The sequence below is a fragment of the Dermacentor andersoni genome, chromosome 9 (genome assembly GCF_023375885.2).
Source record: "Dermacentor andersoni chromosome 9, qqDerAnde1_hic_scaffold, whole genome shotgun sequence".
In the NCBI taxonomy this organism is placed as follows: Eukaryota; Metazoa; Arthropoda; class Arachnida; order Ixodida; family Ixodidae; genus Dermacentor; species Dermacentor andersoni.
In genome coordinates, this window is record NC_092822.1 from 15,449,759 (window position 1) to 15,467,407 (window position 17,649).

Genomic DNA, 17,649 nt, shown 5'->3' on the forward strand with positions numbered 1-17,649 from the left:
GGTGTCACCAACGTCCACCAGTGGCGTAAGAAGCGCTGGCCACCATACGGACCGATTATCACATTTGAATCACTCAGCACTGTACACTCCCCACCAACAGTTACATCACATAGCTGTTAAACCTAAACACTACGAGGTCAACAGATGCTTGAGACTACAGCAAGGCATCGTGATATAGCTGTTATCTCCAGTGAAAGTATTGGTGAAAATGGTGAAGTGACAATGGAACCCTAGAAGGAAGTGTGCTTACAGGAGGTGCAGGCGTAGTACTGGCATTTAAAAATATCTAAAAACATTATCGCAGAAAGTAATTTTCTTTCAAGAAAAAGCTCCAGTGGTTGCGAAAAAATAAACCTGCAGTATCTTGAAATGATACAACTTAGCCTGCTGGGAAGCTGGCACGCAGAGTTGTTCCAAAGGCAAGAATGTTAAAAGCCTACTTTACTCCATCAAGTCTAACAGCACTGAGAAAAAATTGACTCATTCCAAAAAATGCTTGAATATGAATCACTGACAGTACAACAATGTTTATTATTCAAAATGTACAATAAAATTATTTACAAATCAAAATGTACAATGAAGTTATTCACTAATGTCGTACACTGAAATAATGCAAAAAGCACCCACCCTTTGAAAGACGTGTCCCCAATGTCGGTGTAAGAAAGGTCCAGGTGGCAAACCTTGGGACAAAGCTTCAGAATGGATCTTAACTGCAAACAAACACAATTTGCATCATTTATTAACATGTAAAAGCAGCTGGTTTCAAGAGTATGGCTCAAAAACACAAGCATTCCCTTTTTTACTAGACAACGACAAGCAACGAAAATGAAAAATTATTAGTGACTTTTAGACATAAAAAGACTGAAAGGTTCATAAAAAATAAAATGTGTGATTTTTTATGCAGCCCCCCTTGCGGATGCCCATGTGGCCAGTAAAGTATTAAACAGATGCTCAATGGTCTACCACAGTACTAACCCTATTTGTGCCAAGAGAAGGAATACATACCACAATATTTATTCGCATAGTGCTTGCACTTTTAATGTGCTAGCATTCTTAGGGTACTTCACATACTTTCCGAGGGCTATCTGTCTGTCTATGTACGAGTGTACATTCGTCTCGAACTGTTTTCTCAGCTACCTGTCACTTGGTAGTCCGCGGTCGAATGGGCAGTACATCGGGCTGCAATGCTGATGTAACAGGGTTCGAAACTAACCATCCGATCAACTTGGGTCACCGAGTATGTGGTATTGTGTACATATGTGCCGCTCTTCAACAAGCCTCTTTCACACCGACAAGGGTCACTGTCGATACAGGACTGGATAGGTACCACTGTTCAATGAAACTCTTTCACGCTGACTTTAGAGCGCAGTATGTGCCTTTCGGTCTGTGCTGGTCTTCAACGAACCTCTTTGATCTCAACTTGGGTCATGGAGTATGTACCAGCAGGTGTGCGGCTGCTCTACAATGACGAAAAAGATATCTTAAATTTTTTTGATGCTCAGCAGAATCAAACCCAATTCACAAGGGTTCCTCGAGTACAGCAACCTGAAGCTTTTGCAGGCTGCACCGCTGGGTATGGGCCACTTTTCAATGAACCTACCACCAGCACCACTAGATGGTGCAGCGTGTCCAGAAGGAAGCACAAGAGAGGAGCTCGGTTGCCAAATAACGTGTTTCTCAGTGTTTGCATGCACCGGTGTGCCATGAATTTGGACAATAGGACAATAATTTACTACAATAATCCATGGCTGATTTCAGTGCAGAATTACATCAAACACTGAAATGGAAAAAAATTAAGAACGTAGACAGAGCTGCCAGATCAGTATATTATTACGTTGACAGTAGCCGGCCAGAGAGATGACTCACAATGCACAATAGGGAAAAGAGTGCCTGCTGTCCCTGTTGTGCCACAGGTGTTATGTGTGTATGTGGTACAAAGAAAACAAGGGCAAGAAAAGAAGAGAACACTATCAGGCATCGAGTTTAGTGCGAAACATGATTTACTGGTGATAGCTGAGGGGCGTGCACATTTTCAATTGATAAACATTCACTTACACGAGCACTTAATAATGCATTTATTAATTTACACTATGTTACCCCTAAAGCTGACGCTCATTGCAACGGACCGTAATAATCCAGCGAAAAATGTTCATTACATCCAAAGTGAGCTCTATCCAAAATTAGGTTCACAGCGTGTCGTGAAGTGACGAAACTTCGTGATACCACTGTCTAACACGTAAGCAAGAGCAAAAATGATAAAAACATCGGAAATAAAAAAAGTCAACTATATATAAACAGGTTTACATGGTAATCGAACAACCACGCGGCATGGCGCCTTCCTGTCAGTCAAATCGCAGTTTCCTCGTACTAGAGCATAATACACTTGCACAACAGCAAGAACAGCCGGCGCAACAGCGGGGAGTTGGTTCGCCAGCGCTGATGTGCAGATCGCCCAGCCCGAGCGTGGTGCCACTGCCGATGACACAAATGACAGCTAGAGTTTGTAGTTCACGCAAATCAGTGACCTGTAGTATAAACCTATGTCTTAATTTTATCTTTTGAAACAAGTGACGACCACTGTCAGATGTGTTGCACGAAGGAAAGCCGCAGTACAAGGCAAGTTCAACTTGGAGCCTGCATCTGGCCGTTGCTGCAGTGCCTGGGATGCGGCTTGGCCGGATCCCGCACCTTGAAGTCTGGACGCTGCGAATAGCCGCATATCTTCTATTAACACGAGAGTGTTAATAGAAGAACTAGTGGAACTAATGGAATGGAACTGAACTAATGGAATTTCTTAAAGTAAAATGCATAAAAAAATTTGTCAAGTCCGACATACACGCAACCTGCCAACGTGATGGCATCGGATTGTAATTTGAATGTATGTGAAAATAAATTGAGTGTACAAGAAAACATAATTCTGTTACACGGAAACTCAGACACAAACCCCTCTTTCCTTGCTTACGGGGTTACGGACCATTGATAACTCACTGCTTGTAGCCTCTGCCTTACAGGGGTATGAGACATTGTTCTGCCTTGCACTGCCACCAAGATAGGCCCACCATTGTTTTCTATCGGGCCCTGCATTGCAGAATATCCAATGTCGATGTCGACGTCAACTGAAAACTATAACGCTATCGCATTCCAGTCATAAAGGTGAAGTTCAAGCGCATCCCAAGTTGCTTATGTGCAAATGAATTCGATTATAAATAAATCATTCTCCAAGCAGTGAATTTTCCGATCGTGGGCAGTTGTTTTTCAAGCATCATGTGCTACGGCTGTGCTTAGTAGCTGGTTAGGCCTGGTGGAACCGTCGGCATTTGCACGGCGCTGAGCCGGCTGGTAGGCAGCTGTGGTCCGCTTGGGTGGTCAACACAAAAACTCTCCGCCAGCGGGACACTGCATGGCATGCTGTTGTGGGAAGCTTGCTACTAGTGTCTTTGTTGCTTAAGAATAGGTGCATTAAACTCCACAAGCGGCCGAAAATAGTTGCAGGCAGCGTACTGCCCCACGCATTGGATGCATGCAGTGCATTGCACTGCCGCATGCCCATGTAGCCGCATCAAAGTAAGTTGTATTTACACCATGTAGAGAAAGCTTCCCAAGAAACTTGTCTGTTGTAGCAGATAGTCCTTTATAGCCGGTTCCGTTAACAGCAAGCAGATTTGGTTGCATTGATAATATAGGCAGATTAAACTAAGTGAGCAGAAATAGTCTGTTATATACAGAAATGCCGTATTTACTCGCGTAATGATCACACTTTTTCTCAAAAAAATTGATGTATATTCAGGGGCGCAATCATTATGTTGGTTAAATTTTCTGCAAAAAGAAAATAAATTTTTTCATCCCTCGTTTGCTGTGGGATGACAACAGCAGCAAACAGGTGGTTGCTGCTATAACAGTGCGGAGCACCAAAACAAAAATGGCGGCCGGTGGACCAAGCCTAACATGATTTTTTTTCTTCTTGTGAGTACATTTTCATCTCGTGAGTGCATTGAAACAGTTTCTTCCATATCAGTAATGAATAATACTGTTAATGTTGGCAAGTTTGCGGCAATAACATAAGCATGCCCACTTTGAGGGGACAGAAACAGAGATGGGCGCACTTAGCTACCAGAGACATAAACACATGGCAGGCATGCTGCAAAAACTGCGGCATTTATCTTCACTACTACCCTAATACGGCATGTCTCCGCTAAGGGTGGGCGAATATTTTAGCTGTGTTACAAGCGTCGGCGCATGAGTAGGGTACACTTCTAATGTATCAATGCAAACGTGGCTACTATCGTTGCCGCTCGCGATTTGTTGCGTGCCCACGAATGCTGACAAGAGGAATCAAAAGGCGCCTTTTTTTGTTGTTTTTATTGTTGACCACAACTATTATAAAGCTTACACATAATAAAGCTAAGGCAAGTTTGGTTGTAGATTTTTTTTTTTTCGTGGAAATGCGGAAAGTGATGAAGGGGATGAAATGGGGCATCTGCTTAAGAATCTGTTTGGTGTGTACAGACCGCTTGGTATGTTTTGAAGAGTCGTTTGCGTAGTGTTCAACAGAGGGTAAGCGCGATCATCATTAGCTAGACCTGGCACACAACGTATCGCTGCAACACGTTCGGGGTGCAATCATTATGCGGGAAAGAAAAAAACTGATTTTGACAACAAAGTTCGGGGGTGAGGTCATTACGCGAGTGTGATTATTATGCAAGTAAATACATTATGTTGTATGCGGATCTGTTGTCAATGGCATGGACAGTATATTAACGTGGGCACACTGCTCGCTCACACATGTTTTCCCTGACAAATCTCTCTAGTTAGTTATCCACCACATGAGCAAACTTGCTGCATACATAAAGAAACATGCCTTTTCACTGTAGCACACAGTGTTCCAATTATTGCAATGCCAGGCTCTAGTACTCTGTGAAGTGTGTGCAATGTGAGGTATCTCGTTGCCTCTGCATACATGTGCATTGCTACACGACCTGCTGCTGTTATTCTGCAAGTTCAATGGAACTGCCATGGTGCAGTGTTAGAGAGCTGGCTTTGAGCTGGCTGTAAGTTCGAAGCATATCAGGGATAAGGATCTTCTTTCTTCTCTCTCTCCTAAAATGAAGGTTTCCCGAGAGGCCCATCTTTGATGACAAACCGACCAATCGGAATGCCTGCGAGCAGTCCACAGAATCGCTATCAAAATTAAAAAGCGAAGTTGTTCTTAGTGAGCAAGCGTTTCACAGGAAGGACAGCAGTGCTCCATGAATAGGGGACGTACTAGTAGTGTAAAACCCGACCAGCGAGAACAAATGCCAATGATACCACCGGTTTTCACCAGATTTGGTGCAGCATAGGCACCGGGTCTCATGTGGCTGTGGTGGGTGACATGACTACTACTCCCCGCTTGGAGACATGGAGTTTGCCTCCATGCCTGGCCTCATTTGGCTGCGCTACGTAGTGAAGGGCGCCATCAATGATGCTCTGCAAAACGGATGCTAATGCCAGAATCGCCTATCCTGAGAAAAGCATGGCCAATGTGGACGTCGCTGAATGATGCCACTGCGGAGTCAATGGATTGGAGGCTTGTTAGGCATCTGAAGACTTCTGAGCAGCTGCCCGTGTTGTGTTGCTATACCATAAAGCTGAAAGATTGTTGCAATGGTCAAGCTATATGAAGACGTCACACTGCTCTATATTAGCTTGATAATTCAATAAAATTTGAATAATTCAACCTTCGTATAATTCTAACACAACACAGTCTTCAAGAGAGAATTAACTTGAGTTAGTGCACATAGGGTGCTTTATTTTAACATTAACATCATTTTTAAAAATTGCCTGTTCCATTAGCACAAATTTACTTAATTAGCTGGAATGCTCGGAGAGATATACAATATTTACACTGGAAATCAACATACCTAACTGACTAATTAATAAATATACAGTAATTAAGTTTTCAACTGATTAAGTACCCATCTGCTGTACAGGAATTGAAGCCAGTGAATTCACAAGGCACATCCACTTGGAATGAATTTCAGGACCAGCACCAGTTTTGAAATAAGCACAGTCAAACTTGCTGTAAAAATACACTGTTGTTGTACTTACTTTTGTAACAAAGCACCTTTTTAAGCACTCAAGCTCAAAAGTAACTGGTACACCAATGCATATTGCTGCAATCTTTGGGAATGCATACCTCAAAACTGGTGTCATCCTCAAACTTCTTTCAAAGTAGATACAACTTCAAAAGTCACCAGCTAGAATTTGTAAACTGCAACATATGGCATGAAGCAATTAGTTTAAATGTTAATTAGCAAGAAACTTGCAGTTAGTCAAATATTCACTTTCATTTATTCTGGAAATAATGTCTGTTTCTGAGAGTAATCTAGATCAGAAAGTAGAATTCTGCTACATGTCCTGAATAATATTTAAAAATTCTGTTATTGGTAAAATAAAACACTCTGCATATGGCTTATGCAAGAGCCACCTACCAAGCGGCTGTTGAGGGCATGAGAAGTGGCAAGTACAACTTTTCGGACTCCACTGCCAACGATGGGCAGCAGGTGCTTGACCAGACAGTTCAGCACATTCGCCTCCCGCCTCAAGGTGTCTGCAGATGAACTTGAAGGCGAATCCTCATCGGAGGAGCTCCCGCCGGATTCGTCAAAATCTGCGTCTTCATCAGCATGCTCTTTGCTGTGCTTGCTTTCGTAATAAGGGTCTGGCCACAGTGGTACGTGGTCCCATAACCCTGGAAGTAAACATTAGGTACCCCTTTCAAATATCAGCAAAAGCTCGCACTACACAAGCCAGTCAAGTGCTATCAACCACAACCCTGCCACTAAGTGTTAGGCAACATTCATGCTGGCGAGTCCCAGAAATCCCGCAACCATGCTGGTTGCGAAGTGACAGTCGTAGAGGGTCAGTTTGGTCAAGAAGTGACTGTACTGGCTCAATTACTCACTGCTTGATTTTTCTGCTGCGCAGCTGGAATGTCAATGCTGCTGAACCAATCAGCGTCAGAGAAGCCGGACATCGGAATTCGCTGAGAGTTATATTATGTGGCGATGGTCGTGCGAGCAGACTTGAACGGCACGAATCTAGACATTTCGGTATGGCGATGGGCAGGTCACACTTGGCTGTATTAACATCTTTTGCCTCAAGGTACTCGTTGGCCACAAGTCGCGGTCGGTCAAGCAACCTTTTTCAATTGGCGCTATAAATGCCACCTTAGGATGCATTCATGCGAGCAATTGACAAAAGTCACACAGCCAACTGCAACCTGTGACCACGGAGCGACTCGAGGTGAGCGATGTTTACATGGCCAAGTGCAACGTACCAGTCACCACACCAAAATCTCTAGAAATTGGTGCTGTTCGAGCCTGCACCTTCATTCCTTATATCCCTGTTCATTACGTTGAAGTCCGACTGTCATGCCACCCTCATCCCTTATACCTCCTATGCTAAGCCAGGACTTCAACATTTACTCGAAATTCGGACGGTTCGCAACCCTAGTGCACCATGGCTGCAGTGGCGTAGCACAACTCGTGGTGAGATTGGCCTATTAAGGTGTCAAAAGAGTATTGGCACAAAAATTGTCTCATTTTTGCATCTGTATTGTACAGATTTCGACTGAGTATTTACACTACGGAACATCAATTTCAGAAGGGAAGTTGCCAAATAATTAATTTTGTTACCTTTTGATGAGAACAGTTTAAAATCTACACCAAGTACAGCGTGGCTTCTTACATGAGCCAGGAAACTATTCACATAACCAAAGCCTGATGTGACATTCTCGTGGTACCAGACTTCACTGCGTGTGAGTGCATGCCCACACATGCAAGAAGACACACACTATGACCGTCGTATTACAATCAGCACATAAGGGAACAAGAGGGGAGAGTGAGTTACCCTGTGTTTCCGAAAGAGGTGTACAATTCCTTGCTTTATGTTTGAAGGTGCATTGCATTTGTTCTGAGTTTTGCGCTAGTTGCATAAAAGGTGATGCAATTAATTATGTGTGGTGCTTTCAAGAAATTTAGGCTGCATACCGTAATTATAGAGTTGACAGGTAGTTTCTACAAAAAGAAAGGGAAAAGCAGGACACAGTATTCTTGTGCCATACTCCTTTAAAGAATGATAAAATAATACAGACATCTCACTGCCAACTTTTCAGCACTTCGAACCACAGTGCCTGCATCTTTCTGTGCCATTTCCATGCAGTCAAGAAACTAATTCTTTGAGGTGTCATAGGATTTCTTCACGTCTTGCAACACGACACTGCAATAAAGCACACGATAAGGTTCAACAGCTCTGAAAGCTAAAAACCAGCTTTAAAAATATCCCATCATAAGTTATCAGCAGCAGCAGATTCCAAGTCATAACTTGTGGTGAATGATTATTATGTGCAGTATTGTGAAGAAGCAGTACAACCAATATTCTAGAGCCAATGGCACAGCTTACCCAGAGCCCAGTGGACGGGCATCAGGTCCTTCCAGAGGGCCGGCTCCCGAGAGATGCTGTACCAGCTCTTGCAAACGCCGCCGCAGACCGAGCGGTCGCGGGCGTTCAGGCGTGCGAAGATGTCGAGCAAAATCTCCTGAGGCATGTCAGCCCATGATGGGAGATCGTCAGAGTCGTCTTCATCGCTGTCCGCTTCTGTGTACAATACACAAAAGATGCTTTATAATGAGCCGGCTCTTTCCCTTTCATTACACAATGTTAAAGGCCAACTACAGCAAAACTTTGGGCTGTGTAAACAGCCTAGTTTCAGACAGTGTAGACATAGAGCAGCCTTCGTGCAAAATTTCAAATGTGAAATATGAGTGGATAAGTCACAAAAGACTCGCAAAAGCACATTTTTTTCAGACGAAAACTGAAGAAAATGCTGTCATTAGCACTTGCAGGAAAGTCACCGGGATTGGTTGTTGCCCGTGACTTCCTGCGCATGTAGTCTGCACATGTAGCACATGTAGTCTGCTTAGGTGCTGTTTGGAAGGCTGCTAGTGATAAACTTATAAGATTACCAACCCCGCAGCTCTGCCAATATTACTTCACTAACATACACTACTCATTTGTAACCAACTTAGCTAAGGTGAAATTTTGTTGAAGTTGGCCTTTAAAGAGGCCCTAATACTTTTTTTTGAAACCTGATCAACAGGGTGGAGTTAGTGGAATGCCATTCAAGGAATATATTTCTGAAGAAATTTCAGAGAGATACTACAAACAGAGATATAATGAGTATGATGTGATGTGAAGTTCAAACTCCACTCGATTCCAGAGTGTTGGCGGTAATTTTTTAATTTTAATCTTCAGTAGTTACATTAGCATTTGCTCCATCCTAAAATGTTACTGCACTGTTTGGTTTGCATTTTCTTCCCTGCACATACAAACATATAATTTATCTAGAGTGGTTCATTCTTTCCACGTTGGAACTTACTGACCTTTAATGCATAGCAGCAAACAAATGAAACGTGATAATAATGTAAGAGTGTTAGGTCTTCAGCACACTCCATACCGTGTATTACAGCCCTGGGGAGGTCTTTTTCTGCCCAGTACATTACAGTACAATGCTGTCTGCTGCATTAATAAAGGCAAATTAACAAACTCACTCTGGTCGATGTTCTCAAGTTCCACATGGCATTTCTCCTGTGAACACTGTTGCTGCCACTTGGTGTGCTCACGAATCACTCGCTCCTTCAGCAACTTGAGCTCTTCATACCCAAAGTACTGTATCAGCATGGGCTGAAAGACCTGGTACACGAACAAGGTGTGTCATTCACTGTGGCATGTGAGCAGTCAAAGCAATAGATGTCGCGCTTCTATGATTGCCGTTGGTCATGACTCAGCACAAGACTTCCAGATGAAAACAAGATGTCACAGTAGACACAAATAGAAATAATTTTGAGTGTAAAGATGTCATAGAAAAGTGCTGCATTTAGAGGATCTGGACAGAGATACAGTATACATGATGGTATGTTACGGGTGACAGCAATCGTCAATTCATCCCAGTAGTGTGCCTGAATGTCTAAATAGTATGTCTGTGAAGTGCATTTGACACAGGTCTCCGTGTACATGCAGCAGTCCCAGTCAATCAAGGCAGCTTTAGCTAACTGAAAGCATTGAAAGGAAGCATGCCGTACGGAAGATCGGCACTACACGTTCGGTCTCTTGAAGATGCTAACCGTTCTACATGAATGCACAACACTTTAATACTACTACATTGGGTATATAAGGAAATATTACCACTGCTTACGCTAAACAATAATTCATAATATTAGAGCACAATATAAGGTGGCCCAACACAGAACTCATGTACGCACAAGTGAGCACCCACATGAACAACAGATACTTGAAGACATCAAATTAAAAGCAAAATTTTGTTCGTTTTGCTTATTTGTTTCATGTAGTTATTTTCCGTTGCTTACAATCAAGCCTCCACAAATCCAAATGCAAAGACTTATCGTGTCATCGCCCACACTCTAGAAGAATGAGCAGTCAACACCCATGCCATAATTACAATACTGTTTTTGTCACCGAGACTTCATTTTCATTAAAAGCTGCAAAGCTTTCTATGAAGGTATTCCCATAAGTTCTCGGCCCAACTCGGAGTGAAGTTGTGAAGGCAAATAAACTAATGTTACTTTTTGCTGTGGCCTTCTTCAATGTCCACACATTTAGCCCCATGATGCTTGAGCACTTGAATCACTGTAGAAAAAAAGGTTGAAAACTTAGTCCAGAAAAAAATAACAATCACAGCTTCAATCACACTGTCAGAAATATAAAAGTGTAGGCTGGAAAGTTAGCCACTGTAGGCATGGCGGCTTAGTGGCCTTGCCGCCCTCATTAAGCACAAGGTTGCATGTTCGACTACAGCTGCAGTATCCACATCCTGATGAAGGTAGAGAGCAACAAACTAAGCCAGACCTTAGCATCGCTAACTCTCGAAGTATTATCACATACTTCCAATGTGATTGACTGATTGATTGATTCATTCATTCATCTATTCATTCATTTCTCCTTAAGGGCCCGAAGGCATTAAATAAGTGGGGACATACCGAGATGCAACATGTGACGATTGTGATGTCTTGACAGTGGTGTATGTGTGCGTCACAGCCAATTTCACACACTCTCCTTTATCAAAGTGGCGTTTGTGTGCCTCGTATCTCTTACAAACTTGCAATTTTGTAAACACTGACTCGCTCGCGTATGCTCAGCATACCTTGAGTTTTGTTTAGATACCTCCAAAGTGAGCAAAGTCCACATGTAAAGCCATAGGGAAATGAGTGATCGATGGTGGGATCGAACCTGTCTTCCAGTGCTGCAGCTTAAGGCTCTAACCATTAGGCCACGATTGCACACATGCTTTTCTCATGTCAAAGTCTCTCTTCAAAACGCCTGACATGTGCGTCACATGCCAATTTCTCAGATTCTTCCCTTGTGAGAGGTAGTGCTTCGAGATGCTGTGTTAGAATGCATCAGCCCATATTCTTCATCAGAGGAATGTGACACGTCCAAAATAGGTGAACTCTGCCTATAATGCTATCTCATTAAAAGATCACGTAGGTGAACATAAAGAGGGGTGGGGAGGCTCTGCTACGCCTTTTCTTGCAATTGAGTGACACACTAGAATGAGTGCGACGCGTTTTAAGGAAATTTTTGAAAGGAACCTAGTATGAATGGAAGTATAAAAAGTGCAATGTTTACTATACTCATTACCCCTCAACTCAATGAATTCTCTCAATGGAGCACTCCCAGTAGGAGTGCCCTGCCTGTCAGTCATTTCTTTCTTTTCTTCTTTGTGCAATACAGTATCTGACAAAAGCACCTCAGGGTCCCTAAATGGCATTACATGGACACTAAAGAGAAATGCTAAATCTGTTGAGACTAATACATTATTTGTTCAAAACTCTATTTTCATAAGTTTTACAGTTGCAAGTTGATTACTAGAAGACAATAGGAAAGTCAAAGTTTAAATTTTTAAGTTTCACACCAAAACTCCAGTGCCAGTACATCAGTGTGATGTGACAGATTTCGGACTTTCTTCTTTTTTTCATATTTGGGCCATATTGGCTCAGTAACCATTCATGAAGCTTGCCAAGTTCAGACTTTGTCCCTTTTAGAATATTTAGAATACAGAGCAGCACACCTTTACCAATAAAAATTTAACTAGGGCAGAGCAGATGCCGTCAGAATCAATAACATCATGGTGATCAGGCACGGGAACTTCAAGGCCACATGTATTTTGTTTTTGTAACTTTTCTGGCATACCAAGCCTCCTCTTATGGTAACAGTGACTTTTTTGTATTGCAGAAAGGCAAAAGGGTAACTTATTAGCACAGCTCAAATTATTTTTCTTTTTAGTGTCCCTTTAATAACTGCCACTTTGTTGAAAATCAAAAAGGGTGTCCACACGTGCCTTATGACTGGCATCTAAGGGTTATTACACATCATATAATGTCATTTCCGAGTTGTCTAAGGCAGAAGAAAGGTGTAGCTTAGGAATGTCGCTGGAGAGAGCAAGCGATCAATTTCGCAAGACTTTAAATTGCTGCTGTACGCAGCAGCATAATGGTTGGTTAGCATGTTAACAGCAGCATTGAGTACAGATCAGAAATGTTTTTTTTATAGTGCTAGAAAAGCGTTTCAGTACCCCTTAAAAAAAACTCGTCATCAACACTGATTCCGAGGCCTCCACTACAGCATCCTTCATAGACAAGCCGTAGCTTTGGAGTGTGAGCATACTGATTATTGTCACTATAGCAGACGGCCATTTTTTTAATCTCAGGGAACCTTGATATGCCTGATTGACACAGACTGCTCAGTGTGCTACAAGGCTTACGATAAAAAATCCACTGGAGCAGACAGAAGTTCCTCCTGCAATCTTTAAATTAAAAAAATTCCTTGTCCCAATGCTAACACAGAAGGGCTTTCTTCTTGCCCATGCTCACATGCTGGATACTTTTGGTAGCAACCTATAGACAGCGAATCAATTACAATGTACTGTTTTACAGTGGCCTTTCAGTTCGTAGATAATCATTGAGCAACATGCTTCTTGAAATTTAGACAAAAGTGGCCATCACTTTGCCCTTGTTGCCAAAAGACGCCAAGATTGCCTTTTCTGATAGACAAGAAACATTTTGTGCCTGCATTGATAAGACTTTACCTCTTGTGTCGAAAACCATAAAGTTCAATATAAATACTGCTTAAAGGCGAACATTTCGAAGAGATCTGCCTGGCTGCAAACAACAAACTGAATTAAGTTTGAGAAAGCTTGAAGAATTATCAAAACCCAACATTTCTGAGCCTTCATTGGTAAAAAATTATACGACCATAAGCACTTCATCCTTTCTTCATTATAGCTAGACTGTGTGCACCGCCACCCGTCCAAGGCCACTGCAATCAAACTGTACAACCAGAACGCTCCGCATTTTAGAATGCAGCATCTGAAGAGTGCCTGTAAATGAAGACAGTCCCGTGCCCTTGCATGTGCTTCTGTGCCAGCTGAGAACTTATGGGAAAGCCATCATAGTTCAAGTATGCGCAATTAATCCACTGCAACATCAATCTTAAATAATTCCTTTTCAAACGACTGTAAGTTCAGCATGTTGGTATGCAGTACTGAAGAAGGCAAAAGAAGGAAAAGGAGAGCAGAGCTTTGTGTTCGTGTCTGCATGCCTGATATTTTGTACCATGAGTGCCTTTAGTGTCCATATCTAGGTTGTCGATGTAATGGAAGGAGTTTTACAGTCCCACCTTCATCATACAATCTGTACGTGTGTATTATAAAATGAAAACTCACCTCCTCTTCTTCTTTCATGTGCGGCAAGAATTTCTCGGTGAACTCAATGAGGGCATGCTGAAGCTTCAGGCCATAGTTGACACGTTCCGTTGCTGACTTGTTGGTGCAAGAGTAGCCATCACGAACCAACGCCAGAATATCTGACAGACGGTTGTCGCTGTGGCAGTTGCAGACGGCCGAATCGTGAATAGAGAGCGCCTGCAACGAACAAAGATTTCTACAGGTCCAAAAAGAAAAAGATGCAGGCACTGCTTTTGTTTTCATTTTCAGCACCATCGCAAACATTGCTCTTGAACAGAGTTGCCAGGCCGCAACCCAAAATACTCCATTTTCAGCTAAGTCATTAAGTTATGATGTCATAAGTAGCTAATGACTCCAAAGAGGTAAAGTTGTCAATAAGTTGACCAAAAGCTCATCGAATTTTTCAGCTTTCTCACTAAGTTGCCAACATCGATATTAAAATGCAACTTTATATCCAACCACCTAGAAACAGTGCCTCGGATGTGCAACGTGGTACTACCTACGAGTTGATCATTCAGAGGGCGGACATCAATGCGAACTTACAGATGACAGGTTAGCAAAGGCATTGACAAAAGAGGCAGGCACATATCCTCAAGAAGCAAATAAAGCTTGATACTACAAAAGACATCAGACCAAAAAAATTTACATTGCTGACACACAGCCAGTGTTGTGTCTCCTTCAAATTTTTTCATGCAGCCATCACAGCAGAAAGATCAACACTGCTCGTTGAAACTGAAATAGGCTAAGTGATGAGTGGATTTTAAGACTTCTACATCTGGCTGATGCAAAACAGAAGTAAGAGAAGCTAATGTGTTATTACGGCAATACAAGGAGCATTATATATTCAGTATTTGTACCAGATGACAATGCAAACACATAGGAAAATAATGGGCAGGACTGACATAGGCCAGCATCCATAAGACACACCACCGTCTGCCCTGTCCACTTTATTTCTATATGTTAGCAGCACATAAAACTAAGGTACAAATGCAAAACCACAACATAATCAAGCTACAACTGAGCACCTGAGCTCAACACCAATAGCACCATGGCGACACACAAAAACTTGTATTTGGGAGCGTTACCAAATAAAATGACGGTGTTATCAAAAGTAACTGCAGGGGGCCACTCGCTAAAAGAACATTCATACAAACACACAATCTGTCATTCAGATAGGTCAAAGCAATTCTGAAGGTTTTCACTGGCCAGCTATGTTTCTAGTGCATTACATAACCGCGTGGTTTTTAACATGCCGTATCTCCTTCAAGTTTATTGCTTTCCTAAAAAACAACAAACAGAAAGCGAAAAATAATGCAGTTTATAAAGCAAAAGGCACCCAAGGGAAACAATACAGATTGGATGACGCACTATCATAATGTGGCTCCCAAAGTAACTATTCTGATTTCATACCTTAGCACAGAGAAAGCGGAGAAAGCTACAGCCCGCACACATCTATTTTAGGAAGTGTGATGAGTGTTGAATAGAAATTTATTTTACAATGTGTCCACTGCTTTTATGTGCCTGTATTACGTGGCTTTATTGTGTGTTCTGTACAAGGAACCATAAAAGTATACTTTCTGCAAACATCTGTGCTTGCAATAACAATCTGTACTTTTGTCTTGGGTCACAATTTCCCTGATTCAACGAAACCGAGGTGAAAATCCTGCTTTCTCCCAGAATTTTCCAGAAATTAAAATTCTGTGAAGATGTCTGGCTTTCTTTGACGTCAGAAACACTGGTAATAGTATTTCGAAATTAACCCTATGGAAATTGGAATGACATGTGCCTTATGTGAAGCAAACAGCAAGGGCATTATTTATTGAGAGAGAATCTTTCAAGTTGCTCATAGCACAAGGTCTCTGCGTGTGAAATGTAGTTGACCCAACAGTCTTGGCATACAGTCTAACGTGTCATCAAAGAGCTGTCTGCTGTTTACTGCAGACATCCGGGATTGCATTTTCATTATCTCAAGTTCCATCAGGTTCATCATACTGCCACATCTGATGCAGTTACAGTCAAACCCCTTAAGAACCGCAAAACAAGAATTGTTAACAGTGCACCAGATGGCATGCCTAAAATAGGCTACATTCCTGTTACGGCTGTCTTCATAAACAGTAAGAGCACATTACTATGAGTAATTGCCCTGTCTATGTAGCACACATAACACACTACATGTGGTCTATTTTGCAGAGATGGCATGTCATCACAGTGGGGAAATGGAAAAAAAAAATATGGGTGGCACAAATAATGTTGTTGTTGTTCCTGTTGTTGTTACTGCCCGCGGCACAAGCCCACAGTGGGATAATGGCCACGAATACTACAGGCAAACAGGCAAGAATATGACAGTATGGTATGGTATGGTATGGTACTCCTTATGCGATGGCGCACACCCACTGTGGGGGATTGGCCAAGATTTGGATGAAATTAGGCTGATGAAATTGGCCTATCACACCTTCAGCTTCTTCTTCAACTTGGTCATGATGAGTTGGTTCTCGATCTGCTCGTGGCACCGGAACTCGCGGAACGTCTGGTACAACTCGTGCAAGAGCGACTCCAGAGCGCTGTAGTCGGCAAAGTCCGTGCAGCCCAGCTGCGGAGAAAGACGACGTTAAACGTTCAAAACCTCACTTGACAAAGACACGAAGAAGAAAAAAAAAGCGCGTCTGATGAGCTACGGTACGTGCCCCGACGCACGCTTACTGAATAAAAGGGTGGGGGGACGAAGAAAAAAAAAAAAAAACCTCGAAGGCCTGTTCGAACTGCGCTTGCCTATGGTGCTGCCAAGTCGGCACGCCTACGCAGACGCTTCGCCAGGAACGACCGGGTAATTTAGGCGATTGCACAACGGCACGCTTCCGCGAACCATGGCCCAAACACTGCATACATCCAAGGCGGAAAGACCGAATTAGGAGACTACGTAAACGCTTGACTTAACGGTGCGGCGATATACCTCTACAAGCATGCGCGTACGGCGCGTGTAGGTTGGGATGAGCAGGTTTCAGGCTGTTTAAGACCTCGATTCAAGGCTGTGCGTGTAGTGACACCAGAAATTCGATGTTGACAGATGTAAAAGGTTGCAATATATTGTGTTGGACAAACTGCAAATTCGGATTCTGTAACCGAAAGCGGTGAACGATTTTCGGCACCGGCACAATGGTAAAGCAAGACGGCAGATTTAATTCCCGTACAGACCAGCAGTGTGATGAGTAGGGGATGCTCAAGAAGGATCAGCGTGAAGCTACGCAGACTGCAGCAGTGAATTTCGGCACTATGCTCAAGTTTTTCAACGATTGCACGCCGCATAAGCGAGCGCTTGAGCTACGACCTGCGGGACTCGCCAAAGGGACGAAGCTGCGGAGATCACACGCGCGCGGCATTACACGTATTCAAACGCACGAACAGAATGTTTATGGAACCGTTTCCCATTCTGAGAGCTTTCAAACGGAATCTGTGTTCGGCACACGGCTCACCCACCAAGGCGACTACAGTGCGCGCGTTGCCAAGTGGCGAATCGAAGCTCACTGGCGTGACAAGCGAGAACAGGCGGCACGTAACATGCAAGTGTATGCACCCTACCTTCTCGTTATACACTTCGACGAGCCGCTTCATCCTCGAATGCGGTACCGAAAACACATCTACTTCTTCTGGAAAAGGCGCCATCTTGACCGTCCGCAAAAGATGCGGGGTTTCTTGTGTTTCGATGCGCGCCAAACAACCTTGATGCAGATTCGCTTCGCGACAGGCTTGCCGGCGGCCACCGGACGTGTCGATGGGTGCTCGGAGAGATCACAGTGATCACAGTCCTGGCTTTATGCTCGAGCAGGTCAGATTTCTTGTGCAAAGCTCGA

At 43.0% G+C, this 17,649-nt stretch overlaps 1 protein-coding gene across 1 annotated transcript in view; it reads right to left on the reverse strand.

Annotated features, from left to right (window-relative positions):
• The window catches only part of LOC126527081 (F-box/LRR-repeat protein 5-like), a 31,091-nt gene extending 13,503 nt beyond the window's left edge, over positions 1–17,588 (reverse strand). Inside the window, exons 1-7 of the mRNA XM_050174799.3 lie at positions 17,378–17,588; positions 16,254–16,391; positions 13,781–13,978; positions 9,591–9,732; positions 8,443–8,637; positions 6,471–6,730; positions 628–710 (exon numbers count right to left, since the gene is read on the reverse strand). Coding sequence (XP_050030756.1) covers positions 628–710; positions 6,471–6,730; positions 8,443–8,637; positions 9,591–9,732; positions 13,781–13,978; positions 16,254–16,391; positions 17,378–17,461 — 1,100 coding nt within the window. The 5' untranslated portion in view covers positions 17,462–17,588. The remainder of the gene's footprint in view (positions 1–627; positions 711–6,470; positions 6,731–8,442; positions 8,638–9,590; positions 9,733–13,780; positions 13,979–16,253; positions 16,392–17,377) is intronic.
• Between the last annotated feature and the right edge of the window lie 61 nt (positions 17,589–17,649).